The sequence below is a fragment of the Poecilia latipinna genome, unplaced genomic scaffold (genome assembly GCF_001443285.1).
Source record: "Poecilia latipinna isolate Pla-1442-1.1 unplaced genomic scaffold, P_latipinna-1.0 Scaffold2082, whole genome shotgun sequence".
In the NCBI taxonomy this organism is placed as follows: Eukaryota; Metazoa; Chordata; class Actinopteri; order Cyprinodontiformes; family Poeciliidae; genus Poecilia; species Poecilia latipinna.
In genome coordinates, this window is record NW_015114698.1 from 17,223 (window position 1) to 33,144 (window position 15,922).

General features: G+C 36.5%; 1 protein-coding gene across 1 annotated transcript in view; it reads right to left on the minus strand.

Annotated features, from left to right (window-relative positions):
- The window catches only part of LOC106936123 (relaxin receptor 1-like), an 81,820-nt gene that overhangs the window by 9,849 nt on the left and 56,049 nt on the right, over positions 1–15,922 (minus strand). The window contains exons 4-11 of the mRNA XM_015016950.1: positions 14,665–14,770; positions 8,519–8,590; positions 7,966–8,037; positions 4,007–4,078; positions 3,782–3,853; positions 3,550–3,618; positions 3,336–3,407; positions 3,047–3,118 (exon numbers count right to left, since the gene is read on the minus strand). Of these exons, the coding sequence (XP_014872436.1) occupies positions 3,047–3,118; positions 3,336–3,407; positions 3,550–3,618; positions 3,782–3,853; positions 4,007–4,078; positions 7,966–8,037; positions 8,519–8,590; positions 14,665–14,770 (607 nt within the window). The remainder of the gene's footprint in view (positions 1–3,046; positions 3,119–3,335; positions 3,408–3,549; positions 3,619–3,781; positions 3,854–4,006; positions 4,079–7,965; positions 8,038–8,518; positions 8,591–14,664; positions 14,771–15,922) is intronic.

A 15,922-nucleotide genomic window follows, 5' to 3' on the forward strand; every position in this document is an offset into this window, starting at 1 on the left:
CTGTTGTTACTATTCTGTCCCATGTGTTGGATTTCACCACAAGCAGCAGAAAACTTTTGCCTTTCGTTGTCGTTCGATACTCCCCATAACACTAACATATGAGTTTACAAGTACACTGGCAAGGAAATGTTAGTGTCGACATGCTTACCTGTGTTTGAAATCACCTACTGCACCACAAATATAGCAGGGAGAATTCATAACCTTCTTAACCAGAAAGGAATCTTAAGATGCAGAAACATAAAGATAAATGTCGCCTTTTTTGCAAGGAGAGATATCTTAACTTGATTAAGGTACAATGATGTAAGCAGTGCTTTAATGTTACATCATGATTTATCTTCATCCTCTGAAGTCTTTGTAGTGAAGATTTATTGTTATAGCAATTTACAGTTCAATGCATGTAACTAAAAAACATTTATAAAATACTAAAACTGACTTTTTTCCAGCAGCCAGAGCTGCGAGATGCATTCTCTCTGTTTTTCTTGTTTCTGATTAAATAACCAACAACTATTATCAACACTTTGTATGCTTAATAAGGTTGACAAAATAAAATCTTAGAGTTTGCAGAAATGTGCATTATTGGTGAGTGTTTAATTATGTTGTGAGTACAACAGAATAAATAAAGTCATGCGAAATGTAACTGGCTTCTGGCTACAGAGTCGAGAAGAAACAAAACAACACTGGTTATTTTGCTTTGATGGGATTTAGAGATAATAAAAGAGTCATGGAAGGCCTTATCTTGGACAAAAGGATGCAAAAAAGTATTTGCAAGAAAAAAAAAAAAGTAAAGAGCTTGACGTTATCTAAAATATTTCCCGCTAAGTTAATTTATTCCAAAGTCTCAAAGTCAAACCCAAGCAGTTGGAATTAGCCTGAAGCTTTCACAGCCTAGACAAAGAAGGTGTGTCTGATGTTACAATAACGGTGCTATAGCTTTCAAATTTTACAGATGACACATTTCTGTCCCTCAAATATCCAGCAAGGAAAAACAAAAGCTTCAATTACCCCCTAGCTGTTAAATGTCTGCAGCCCATTTTTTATATTTCAGGCAGGACAAAAAGTGTCACAGTAATCTTGAGATATGACCAACTAATTTTAAGTAGTTCAGCCTTTAATCCAAAGCGACATTACTACAAAATTTAAGGAAATTTTCCTTCAGTGTGTTCTGGAGAATGAGAACAAACAATATGTTGCCTCCGGCTATCGAAGTTACTGCTAGAGGAGCATAAAAAATTCACAGGTCCCTGAAACAGGAGATGCTAAAACTCATGAGGCATTTATCAGCTTTGTACAGGCAACAGTGAGGCACAGAAAACAAAAGGAACATACAGTTGGGGGGATGCTATGAAGATAAATGCAAAAGGGCACTATTCAAAACTCAAGAGGGAGACAGGATCTGAAGTAAAAGGTTCACATCTGCAGGCACACGCAGCACGTCTGTGGTTATAAGCCAGAAATATACAAACAACAGGAGTGGAATGGTGTCCTCTGTACAGAAACAGGTCAAATAATACCCAGTCTGAAAAGTAAAACAGTAGACACTTGGTATAATACTGGCTATAAAGGTTAAATATGCTCAATTTAGAGGAGCATCTCAATAAATCACAATAGTTTAGAAAGCTAATTCATTTAATCTCCTTTATTCAGAAAGTTAAAATCATTTTTCTTACACAAACAGAGTTAAGTTCTTTTACAGCTAACAAAAACACACAATCACATGCTAGGACATTTTAGATTAAGTAATATTTATCCAAGATGGCATCCAGGATGTATACTACTTTACTGTTACAAAGAGAAGAGACATTACTGAGGCTTTTCTGTTCAAATGTTTTTTTTTATGTGTTTTTGTACTTTTCCTGTCATGTCAGGTTTATAAATGAAAATTGTTTTCCAACATTCTACCTGGTAAACTAAAGGCTAAATAAATATTAAATAAAACCCTAAACTTCTTTGAGCGATGAATTAATTGCCTTCATTTTATGCTGTATTAATTACAGTAATTTACGCAAAAAAAGTTTTGACCAAGCAGTGAGTGTAAATACTCTGTAGTTCCGGGTGAAACGTTTTAGTAGGATCTCATTTCAGAACAAAAATGTTTTTTTGTAATATTCCAAAGTTCAGAAGCTGCATGTAAGCCACAATGATCAAAATTAAGATAAATAAAAACTTGATATATCACTGTGAGTGTGATTGATCCCTATATAAATATATTTTCAATCTAACTATTTAAATGAATTAAATATCAATTTATTCAAATTGACCTGTATGTAAGAAGTAACTTGTTTTGTGATATATTTTGTGGATTATTTTTGGGGAGGTATATAGTACAGCACTGGAATGAAAATGGCCTCTGATGAGTTATTGTTTATTTTTTTACTTTGTTTTTCAGTTGGAAAAACTCCAGGAAAAGTCATGAGCTCAATGAAAAACAGAAAAAATATCCTCTGGGGTTCAGACATTTGGAGAAAATTCAATAAAAAACATTACATGTACTTTGTGAGAAACTTTGTGACAGTTAAGAAAGTTAGTGAAGGAGAACAAATCTGTAGTTCTAGAAACAGAAGGGTCAAGAGTTCATAATCAAAATAATCCTGTAGAGAAAAGAAATGCTCTTAAAATGGGAACATTAGCTGAAATGTATATCGCAGTGGAAAAAACATTTCAAAGGAGCAAACTAATGCGCCCCAATAAAGTAGCTAATCTAAATGACCATATTCAGTTTAACTGCAAGTAGTACAAAGCAGTCATGAGTTTGTTCAATGAAGCCTCCATCATAACTGTGAGCTCATTAGACATTGTGAAATCTTTCCCTTAAAATTTGCTCTCCTTCAGAACGTACTGTTCACACACTCCTTCAAACACTCCATCAATGTTTTGATAATGTCCTTGGAACTGGAAGACAATATGTGACGCTTTTCAAAGTGATCCACATGTTAACGTGGTTCATTCAGCCTTTTTCTCAAAAGCAACTCAAACGTTGTCTCTTTTTATTTTGAGAATAGTTTCTCTGTGCGATTTGAAAATAAAATAAATGAGGAAAGGAACTTACAATTCTCCGAGCTTTTGGAGGACTGAGAATGCTTGTTCGTGTATGTAGCTGATCCGGTTTCGCTGCAACACCCTGGAAAAAGTCAATAAGCACTGAATTACTCCGCTGTTCCTCGAAGCCTCTTCCTTCCGTTTAATGAATCGCCTGTATTGACTTCATGCTCTGGCTGCAAGGTGGCTTCAGTTTTAAGTGAATCTGGGTAGGATTTGCAAGCTTAAGTCAGAAGTAAATATTTTGAGAGCAAACCTTTGCCTTAGCTATGAATTAAGTTATGCAAATTTACACTTACAGAACTGTCAACATGGTGCATGAATGGAGAGAAGCATTTCCAATTTTTTCAATTAGATTTCCCTCCAAGTCCCTGCAAGGACATGTTTTGGAAAACACACACATACACAGAGAGTATGTGGGGATAGATACACACACAGAGAGAATAAACCCATCAAAGGTCTTGTCACTTTTATGAGAGGACAGTTTGTGATATTCTCTGATATCCCACTTACAGCCAGTTCAGTCTGGGCATTTCCTGGCAGATGTCATCCAACTTTGCCAGGGAGTTGTTCAACAAAACCCTGTCAATCAGAGACAAAAAGAAACACAGTGTCGCTCATTTCTTCTTCATGTTCAGACACTTTTACTCTTAAGAGGGGAAGAACAACAACCACTTCAAATAGTCCAAAAAAACATGAGATGAAAGTAAAAGATCAAGTATATAATGTAAGGGCAGAAACTCACAGTAAAACAAGGGAGTTCAGTCCTGAAAATGTCATGGCAGATATCTGATGGATATTGTTGTTTTCCAGGATCCTGAAAAGACAAACAATATTGTTTCCGCCTTATTTTTGGATCATTGATTCAGATAAAACCGCCTCAGCAGAGATACGTGTGGTGTATAATATAACGCTGAGAGGAGGACGAGAGGAAAAAGGAAACAATGGAACATAACAGCTGCTGACTCACAGCCACTCCAGCTTGTGCAGGTCCTTGAACACTCCTGGCATCAATACTATTATCTTGTTGTAACTCAGGTACCTGGAAAAAAAATAATAAAAATGTTACCTTACTCTGTATATGACACATGAAACTAACAAGCAAAGCTAAGCCTGTATTTAGCGTCAGTCAGAAGCTTATACTCAGTCATTAGCGTTTTGCTAACTTTGAAAACGTTTAGCACACGTAGCTTCCAATAAATAAATGTTTGGTTAAGAATTATTCAAGTAGTTTGACATGGGTGAATATGTGGGTGAAGACTGTTTACTGCAGTTTTCTCTCCTCTTCTCATGTTCTCTCTTAAAAAACAATATTGAGCAAGTGACCAGTACATGTCAAACAAACAAATGTGGCACAGAAGAATACAACACTTCCAAACAACCAGGGTGATCAAGAAGGCAAAATCAATTACAGAATTACAAAAACTCAACAATGAAACAGCTCCAGCTTCATCTCACTTGACATTCATCTTGCCTTGTGTAGGAAGCTACAAATATCAGTCAATCTGAAAGGTGTCAGTTTTGGAGGAAAAGTTTTTTTCTTGTTTTGCACCCTCAGTCCATGCTGAATAACTCAACTCTCTGTGGACAGTGATACTGCTGCCTAGTTTATGACAGGCTTGGTGAGTCTCAGATTGTTTCGATCATTTGAACCAATTTTCTTCCAGATTAGGCTGACATTTTAGGTCATATGGGTACAAATTCAATAAAATCTGCTGTTACAAAGGAACAATGATGGACAAATTATGTTTCATTGAAGGTTTCAGAATGGCTCTGGCCTCACACTATAGAAACATATGGACTATAATAAAAGTCGTTGAAAAGTGAGGTCATGCACAACATGGTTGAAAATAACGTGCAGTATTACAGATGTGTGATTTATGTGACTATGAAATCTTATTGAAAAGGTCACATTATGGTGTCTTCAAACTTTGATAAAATATGACATTCCAAGTTAGTTCAAAGGTGCTGAAGTTTTTTTTAGAATGTTTTATAATGACAGAAACAATTTTTAAAATAAGCTGTGAGAATGTGGGTAATCCTGAAATAATAACTAGTAACGTTAAAGTAACCAGTAGGCAAAGATGAACTAGTTTTCCATACATTATGAGGAAACCCTACAAAAAGCTGTTGATATGTAACAGGACATGATATCCCCCTAATCTGTTGGAAGATGATTAATGTCCTAGCAACAACATTTCCATTTTACGGCTTTAAATGTTTTTTAAAAACCAATTCAACCAATTGGTGCAAAGTGGAAAAAAAGTTTTATCAGCAAATGACATCTAGAAAATAGAGTTAAGTTTGCTGGTCCTAACTAATCTAAAACAGTTAAAGTTTAATGATTGTTTCTTTTCCAGCATATCTAAATTTGTTGTAGATTTGTTTCAATTTCTGTTGTCTTCGTCTTAGTAAAACATTTTTCTTCACGGCCTTTACACATTAAATAACTAATCAAGCCCTGCAGTAAACGTGCAGTACTGGAGCTCCGAAACTCTTCGACCGCTATTTCTTGAGGGATTACGCCATAGCTGACTACTCTTTGTTGTCTAGAAGAGTTTTCAGTAATTTCCCTGCTCTGCTCCAGCCTCTCAGTTTTCTCCTCTTTGAACACCAGCCAGCTTTGCTCCTCCCTTACTCGCCTCCCTATCTCTGTGAAAGCCTGTGTCGGCTCTGCTCATTCATCTACAGCCAGCAGAAAAGTAAGCTCTGCACCAGTTCAGATTTTGGCATCCTGCTCCGACACCTTGACTCATAGAAAATCTCTCCAGCTCAACCTGGACTGCAGCGCTCCACCTTCAGTTCTTTGTGATGGCATTTTTCAAACAATCAAACCTTTTTTCGGAGGTGCTTAGTTAAATTTACACACAGCTAAAACTTAAAGTCGTCCTGAAAGGTTCCTATTTGTTTGTCAAGACGATGACTTTGTGCTTACCTCATAGTTTGAGCATATGGGTTACATACAGTGTCAGATAAAAATAATGATGTTTATTTCCATTTCAGACACAAAAATCTTTTTAAAAAATAAAATCATTTTATGCTCCAGTTCTGACCAGTATCGTTACTGTCAATAAGCAACTAATCAATTGATCACATGATAAATTAAAATGAGCTCAATAATGTCCATTCTTATGATTAATATCTTTGAAGGAGAATTTTGTTTATTTTTCTTATTGTTCCTTTTTAGTGGTTTTTGTTTACATTTTTTGTTTTTCATTAAAACCTGCTGTAAATGTAGCATGTGTTTTAATAATAAGGGTTTATTTGTGCTACTGTGCTTCATAAGTCATTATCTACTGAAGTCATTTAGCTTCATCAACTTTTATTTATTTACTTACAAAGCCATTCAAGTTCATACTCACACCTGCTTTACTTGACCATTAGCATTTATTCATTCACAATCATGGCTCACATTATAAGAACCTTACAGAGCTGGTAATATCTGCTCTCTGCTCTCATGCAAGTCACAACTAAAACATGTTTCAGTTTTACTTTTCATTTATTGTTTTTACTGAATAAATAAAAATATAAAAATATACATTTTGATATACAGTCAATGTCTCTGAACATTCAGTTTTGTTTATTTTGCACAGACGGGAAAAAAGATGTGCATCTTCATATGTACAGTCACCGAGTACATAAAAGTAAAAACAACATATTTCCTTCCAGAAAAACTTTCCACCATCATACTGCTGACATCAGCAGTTTGTTTCACAATCTGTGACTGTGAAGAAGTGTTTTGAATAGAATATCCTGTTTTGGTGGTTGTGCCATTATCTTCTCTCCGTACTGCATTAAACCTCTTCAGCTTTTCCCCCGTTGTCATGATCTCAGCCCCTCAGCTCCACCTTGACTGTGCTGATTACCCATTACCCTCACCTGCGCTGCGCCCTCTTTAAACAGCTGCTCGTCACCAGCTCAGTGCGAGATCATGTTGCCCCAGTCACAGCTTTCAAGCCTCGTCTCATGTTTCAAAGTTTTCTGATTTTCTGATCCTGCCTGTTTTTTGACCACAGTTTTTGCCTTGTCCCTTGGCTGCTGGATGATTTCTGACCTACTGTTGATGAACCCTGCCTGACTCTGACCTTGCTGACCTTGCCTTAAGTTTTCTGATTACTGGATCTTCATTGCCTGTGGCCTCCCGTGAATGAACCTGGATTGTTCCATGACTCAGCCTCTGGTTGGTGGATTTTGTCCCTGTCATCTGTTTGTCCCCTGAGCCCTCAAGTCCTCCCTTTGCCCATCCACCTTACTCCTCCCCGGCTGGATCCCAGACCCCTGTGGACTTCCCCCTTCCTGACCAACCAGCGTGACGACACCCTGTTTAGCCCCTTCTTACCATTATTTTTGTAATAAAGACATTTGGTGAACCTACTCTTGTGTTGGCTGCGTTTTGGGTTCTGGCTGATTTCGCTTTCCGTTACACACGTAGCTGAATCTGTGGAGGAAGCAGGGGCGCTCACGCCACACTCAACTATGTTATAATTAAGTGGTACATATTTATCCAGAACCTACTGTTAGAAATATCTTTTTGGGCAAGAAAATCTGACTGTGAGCACAAGGTGATATAATTTATCTATTAATAGCCATAGTGCAGAACCTATTTGGTCAAAGAAGCGCTCTAACTGTAGCCCATATAGCTGTTTTTATTTAGCTGCCCTTCATATCAATAGGAATATCAATAAACAGTTTATGAGAACTAGAATAAAAAGGAGTTCATGTCTCTTACTTGTGATATTTAATACCAGACAAGCTACTGTGGTCATGTTTTATGAAATAAGAGTTTGATTTTAATCCAAAAGGAACTTATTCTCACACACACATTTATGATCTGAAGTTAGAATCAGAATAGTGACAGAGCTGTTAAAAGTTATAATAATCTAATTACAATAAACATCTAGTAATTAGAAAAACTATTACTTTACTCACAGTCTTGTCAGATTATGAAGCCCCCTGAATGCATCAGGATTCACATCTTGAATATTGTTGTGCTGTAGATATCTACAGAAGAAGCACAGAAACATCTTGAGGCTGATGAATTAATGAGCAAACAAAAACAGGCACGTTGCCAAAATATGGTTGGGCTGACTGACAAAGAAATCTGCTTATATACAGGAAGGCCTAAATTTGGGGGTAACATCCTAGTGTTGTAGGATATTAGTATTATATTTTACTAACAGCTGTTCAGTCATCTTGTTTATGTAAACATAATAGACATTTTAAATCTATTTAAACCGATAATCCCAACAATGCCAAACATGTTCTGGCAAAGGATTAGACCTGTCCTCACAGTGACACTGTGCAAGCTTGATAAACAGCACAAGTCAGTGGCAAAAGCATCCACACGCACGGCAGAACAATCAACACTGCCAGCATGCCCAGCAGCCTTCCAAGGCTCATAACGTCTGCAGCTACGTCTCCTGCACAGGGTTTAAGTAACTTTAGTTTATGTGTATATGGAGAGAGGATGATGGAAACTCACAGTTTCTGAAGGCTTTGATAGTTAAAGAATCCTTTTGCTTTCAGCCTGTGAAGTCTGTTTCTTTGTAAGGACCTGAGAAATAGGAAGGAATTATGATCATGTTAGTGTGCAGACCACTTTATAGTTATCATTAAAATTATAAAATAATTAAAGCCTTGCCAAACTATTAATCAGCAGGATTTTTTGTACATTGCGTTATGTAGCAGCTGCAAACTTCAACATATTTTAATGGGATTTTATGTATCAAACCAGCACAAAGTAATGCATGTCAGCAAAGTGGAAGGAAATGATGGATTATTTAGGAAATCTTTTGCAGTAAAAAGGTGAACCATTTGACATCCAGCCTCCCTGAGTAAATGCGTAGCAGAACCACAGTTTCCATGTCTTCTATAGTATTTCTCTACCAGCTTTGCCAACTAGACAACATTTTTGCCCATCTTTGTGAAATGGCTCAGTGCAGTCAGATTGGATTTAGCTCTAGACTTTGACTAAGCCCCTGTAATACATGAATAAGCTGTGACCTAAGCCATCCCATTGTAGCTGTGGTTGTACATGTAAGGTAATTTTTCTGTGGAAAGATGGACCTCCATTCAAAAGGACTGAATACAAATGCTTGCTTTGTAAAACGTTTGAAAACCGTGTTTCATTTTCCTTCCAGAATTATTCAGTATTTTGAGTTGGTCTTTAACATAAAATTAAAATTAAAATAAAATTAAAATAGTCCTTGCATTATAAAAACCATTAAAATGCCTCACACAAATTATCATTCTCCATCTCCATTTGCAAAAGATGAGATTTTCATTCCGCGTTCTTAACATAATGTCGCCTTTTTCTAATGTTTGCTTCATTCTTTTAGAATGTACTTATAATTATTGAATATAAGGCAAGGTAAATAACATCAGACATAAATTTTCAAATGATTTATCACACAAAGACCAAAGGAAAGCCTGATGAATAATAATATTTTTTTAGATCTTTTCACACTTGGTTAGCAGTTAGAAAATTAAAACCATAAACATGCTGCACCCGGTCAAGCTGCTGATCCATCTTACAAACTCAGTTTTATCAAGAGGCTCCTAATCTTCCAGTTGATTCTGTTTTTGCTTCCAAACCTTTGAATGGATTAGAATGTCACTAAAGTGTAATTTCATCACTTGTAGTTACACCAGACTTTTGGATGTGTTCACCTATGGACTCTGGGGAAATTATAAGACAATCTTCTTTGCTCTTCTGTTCTGGTAAGCTGCAAAATTTAAGCTGACAGCCAAACACAACATCTTGACTTTTTCCACACACAGACCACCAACATGCATGCTTTTGTAAAGGACAGAAAGGAAAGTAATTTATGAGACGTGACTAGGACTCCACTTTAGACATTTTATTTTTTCAATTTCCCAATGCAATGCAATATTTCTCCACTATTTTAAACAACAATTTATCTGTGTGATGTTGTTTGACAAAAAAATGTCCCAAAAAAAAGGACTGTTTGTTTGAAAGCTTTTAGCTTCACTCCAAATTAGTTATTTGTTTCTGCTTAGTTTTTTTCCCACTTCAAAATATGGTTTATACATGGGATTTTCTGCATTGATGATGAATGGACAAAGACTCCATTGCTTTTGGCTGCATTCAACATCTGCTATGATGCGAGACAAGGCCAGCTGGAGAGCTGCTTACATCCTGGAGTTACACACTCAGCTTTTCAGAAACCCAACAAATGTTAAAAGAGGAGTTTACACACTCGAGCTGATAAGAAATTCACAGATTCACAGTTTTGTTGAAAACATTCAGAGTGCAACAGCACAGCCAGATCGACTGCTGTTTATGGCGGAAGTACATATTTTAGCAGTGGTGGGCCGTCAGGGCCTGCAAGGCCTTCTCTGCTGGCCTAAAAATATCTGAATCACAGACTGATGTTAATTATATTTTGTCCATAAATACGTATTAAATAATTGCAAATGGTCTATCCGCTTCCTTTCATTGCTCACCCCCTGGCTGTGCTGCTTCCAGACATGTATTTTCATATTTAAGCATTGAACCAATCACATTTCAGCCACTATTTGTTGCCAGGGTCAAAGAAATCTGCCTGGAGGCCTTCACAATCAGTTCTGCGGGCCATGTAGCATAAAATAAATGTCGATCAAACTGTTGCTTCAACCAATCAGATTTTGAGTTGACCTATTTTTCTTTGAGGTGAAGAAAAATAGGGAAATCTTAAAAAGACTGATAGACTGTGTCATTTTTTTGGGCAAGCAGGAACTTTCATTTCGGAGGCACGATGAAAGCACTGCATCCAAAAACAGAGGAATTTTGTGTACAAATAATCAGGATTTTTGGTGAGTAAAATGTTGCTATATTCCTAAATAGTATTGCAATTTTATCAGGTTATTTTTGATGCTTTTTTATGTGTGTCGCAGCTGTACTTGCAGTAGAAGTTTTCTAGCCATAAAATAGTTATTGAGGGTTGGATTGATTCAGACCGGGCACTACTGAAGGCCTAGGTGTGAAATGCACGGCCCGCCACTGTATTTTAGCACCAGTAGGTGTAGAGCAATTGAAAATCAACAGACCAGACGTGCATGGTGCTGATTCTGCATAATAAAATCATTAATTAAAAAGGGGTGTGTTTAAAATACCAGGATTACAGAGCTCAATCAGTGAAGCCATTCATTCTGTGAAACAGCAGGGGTCAAACAAGTGCCTCTCATTTCATGGTGAAGACAGTACTTGCTGGTTATAACACATTCCTCTTTGAACACTTGAATAAAATTGGTTCTTCCATATATAATACAGAACTAAAGCAGGCCTTAATTAAAAAGAGGATTTGGAGACAGGAAAACATAAAAACGTGTAGAACATGATAGCATTCCCAGATAAAATGATCTTAAAAAACAGAAACTAAGTAGGGCTGGGAGTCTTACTGTGTCATGATTCGACTTGATTCTGATTTTTGGTGCCACAATTTGATAAAATCAATATTCAATTAAAAACTATAATTCATAATGATTTCTGCTTAAATCTATAAGCACCGTCATTCTGTTCTGCAAAGCATAATGACACATTTACTAAGTTCTGAATAATATTCAGAGCTTATATGGAATTATTCCCTCCCTGTATCCTCTGTTTTGCTGCAGCAAAATTGATTCACATGAGAATCGGGATTCTTGTGTGAATCAATTTTTTGGCACAAAACAACCTCAAAAGCTAGAAAGAAAATGGAAAACCAGCATTCGTACAAACACTTAACCAATGATGAGCTCCAGAGTGGTTAAAGTTCTAGTTACATGTGAAGGACTGCAACAATTAGGAGATGAAAATGTAATGTCAAGTAGTCTGCCAGAACCTCCTTAATGCACCTTTATTGTTCAAAGAACAACCTAAATATGTTACCATTTGTTTACGAACACACTCACTAACTTTAACAGAAAAGAGGGCAATCAGAGTTTAGATCCTCATCCACTGGGAGAGTCTTGATGAATGAAATCAGTGAGATTTGGAAGCTGAAAAGTACATGGCTGGAAGAATCAACAGCAATTTTGTGTCATTATAAAGATATGGGAGCACAGGTACAATCTGAACTTAAATTACTCTCCTCTCAGCCTTTACAGTCTAACTGTGGAAAGGCGTTGACTTCAGCGCAAGCGAGACATGGAGGTAGTTACAGAGAAATGACGTACAACCTCCTGATATCAGGAAAACTGCCTTTTCTTTTAGTAGGTGGTACAATTATTTAAATCTAACAGGAAGGATACAAAAACACACAATAATATAAACAAAAGCCAACATGGAAAAGATGCTGATCAAATTCATTTGAGTATCTTATCCTGATCACCGTGACAACCTATTTATAAGCAGAAGATTTGGCAGGTCTGCAGCTGTCTTAAAACACTGCCATCAGGAAAGACATCAGCAGTGACATTTAGGAAGCAATTGTTTCTGGGAGAATTATGAAGTCAATTCCAAATAATCTGAAATCCAACTTTCTACAGTGACATAGATTATTTATAAGTGGAAGCCATTAGAGACAGCCGTCAATCTTCTCCAAAATGGACATGCCAGCAAAGTCACCCCAAGGTCAGACAAGCAAAATGACAAAAACTCAGCAGTTGTAGTTCGTTCCAAAAGTCTTCTTGCTCTTTTATTCTTTTTCACATTTTGTAGCAAAGTATATTTTATTTGAATTTCATGACAGATTTACATAAAGTAGCCCGACATTATGAAGTTACATTGACTGAGATTAAATTACACCTCTTTATTTAGGTGACTTCTGAAGGTTAGAGGTTTGGCTGGATTTTATTGTAGACTAAAATAGACACAGCACACTTTTCAAACTTTTAATTGTAAAATAAAGTGTTGAAAACGTGCATGTTTTGCCTTTCATGTCACAATTAAATGCTACTTTATGTTTGCCAATAAAAAGTTTTTAAAGATTTGCAGTAACAAAGTGAAATAGTCCAAAGGACAGACGTAATCAAAGTGGAGAACTCCACGTTTGGAGAAAACTAAACAGTAAACGCCCGACTCCGACAGTCAGTCATGATGTGTCGCCACACTATCAGGGTACTTCACAGTCATCATGGACTCAAAATATTCTGGGGTCAACTCAGAGGTCACCTGCCTGCCAGCTTGAGCTCTGGCTCAAACTGCTTTACCAACAGAACAATGATCCTAAACACAGCAGCAATTTTGAAACGGAATGGATGAAAAAAAATGATCCAGTCAAGTTTCTGACCTAACCTTGAAATCCTGGAGTGGGACCTTAAGTGAGCAGAGCAACAAACGCATGAAGGCTTCAACTTTTCAGTCTCCACACAGTCATAACAGAAGGATAAAATCATACAGATGCTTTGATGTTGTTGCCAATGTGATTATTTAAGTGACTGGATAATTATTTTACACTTTTCCTTTTTTGTTCAATCAATCAATCAAATTTTATTTGTATAGCACATTTCAGCAGCAAGGCATTTCAAAGTGCTTTACATAATTAAAATAAAAACAGCATGTGAGAAAGAGTTTAAAAAAAAAACATCATTAAAACGCAAACAGTGAGAAAGAGAAATAAAAAGCTGTCTCCAACCCTCTTGACTTTAGTCAAACGCCGTTTGACAAGGACTTTAACCTCTCGGAAACAGTGAGAAAGAGAAATAAAAAGCTGTCTCCAACCCTTTTGACTTTAGTCAAACGCCGTTTGACAAGGACTTTAACCTTGTTGTTTAACTACAGTGTGGAACCTGTTGTGTTTTGTGCACTTCAGACTAGATTTATGAATCATTTTTAGTCAGTCTGCTCATCACCTCCTCGTTCAGCTTGATTTTTTATTTCCCTTTAATGCTCCATCTTGGATTTCTCCCATTGAGGTTGATTTCTTTAGACAAATCTATAAACAAAAGGAGTTGCTGTGAACAATTGATGTTGATTTCTTGCGCCGTTTTCAAATTGCAATCTGTCTATACGGCTGTAGTTTGGAAATGGCAGTAGAGGAAGTAAATGAAGCCATTCAGTCCGTGTTGTTCACACTTCCAAATATTGAGCAATTAAAATTGGAGGACGAGAAACATTTAAAACATTTTAGCTGCAAAGCTTCATTGAGCTATAGTGCATTACATACGTCATGGCCAAAAGCAATTAGGTAAAATCAGGCCTAAAACTTCAACAGAGTCCACACCTCCAACAAGCAATAATTTCTCAATAAGGGGCTGATTTTTAACAGACCAAACTTTAGTTTGATTCATAAAACCCTAAATCTAAAGTGTGTGTATTTTTTCCCAGATGACTGAACTGATCATGTTTAGCTTCCTCTCCACTGAAACTGTTAAATGCTCAAAAAAATATTTTTATATATGAATATCAACTAAGAATGTATAATTGTGGTTAATTTAGGCGACTGGGTAACATAATTTTCTCTATTATGCAGTAGAAAAAGTGAAAACACTTGTCAAGGTAATACTTCACTTCTCTGTTTTTGAGTACGTTTTTCAATAATGACAGGCCCTCACCTTTTTCCCCAACATGGGGTCCTTGAGGGCAGACATCCATGACAACACTTCCAATAAGAAATGACAGTGAAAGCTTTTGATGAATGACTTGTTGAGCTTTATGAAGCTGAAAAAAGGCCATCCCTAAAACAGAAGGGGTTATTTTCTACTCACATCACGGTGACATTTATCGCCACTACAGGGATTTCTCTTAGCTGAGCGCTGTCACAGTCCAGCTCCAGGTCTCGGCACTGGCAGAGCTCAGGAACGACACCCAGCACTGCGAGACGGGGGAGAGAGGCGGGAAAAGGACATCAGAGGACATGTCAATCAAATGCTCATCCTGCAGAGCTATGAGTGGAGCTGCTTGCAGGAATGACAACCTGCTGAAGAATGAAAGGTTACAGATTAAACCACCAGGTGAGAAAAAAAAAGGAAAGCAGAGTTTTACCAAAAAATGACTTAATTATAAGGTTAACCTAGCTTTTATAAACAATTACAATTTGGATCTGACCTTTTAAATATGGAAGATGTAATTTACTAAAACAGGATATTTATTTATCTCTGTGGGGAAAAATCCATCACACCTGGAAGTATTTGAGGGCAAAATGAGCCACAAAAGTTTATGAAAGGTTTTATTTGAACAGCACATTTAATCACACATAATTACACATTTTCAGTGAGCCATATTTCAATCAATCAAGTATATTTCTAAAGCACATTTCATATGTTTCAGTTGGAGGTAAAGTTTCTAAAATAAATGGACATTTCAATAGGATTCTAATCATTGATTAGGAATTATGTGATCTTGGACAATAATTCTAAAGAGCAAACTTACTTAGTGATGATTTTTTTATGAACCCTCAACTGTGACTTCAATCAATAATTTCTATTTTGTTCTAATTTCTGTTGTGCTTTCCTAATAATGCTTAGAGCATAAGAAAGACTTCCAATAAACAAGTAATGTCATCAAAATGAGCCACAGGAAGGAAATGTCCCATCTTTTATTATAATTGGCTCCATTTCATGATTTTTAAATGGCTAATTCATACTGTGTGCCAGTACAAATATAGTTCAGCTTAACACCGGACTGCTTGGTATGAAAATAGCAACAACCATTTCAGATGCAAGATGGAAAAAGGTTGCAAAATTTATGCAACTGCTTATGCAATATGTTGTTGCTGAAAGGCAATAAGTTAAATTTTTTTATGCAGTTTTGCATTGATGAATAGATTAATGTGGGTCCTGAGCATATCTGTTTCATTGATTCTCAAATGTGAGTTAAAGCAGATAGATAAGGGAATGGGAGCCAAGTCAGGCCTAATAATCACAGAGATAATCAACATGTTGATTACAAATTTAGACAAATCTATTTGGTTTAATTTGTGGATGTTGGAAATGTGCTCTGAATAAAAATAACATCCATTTCAGC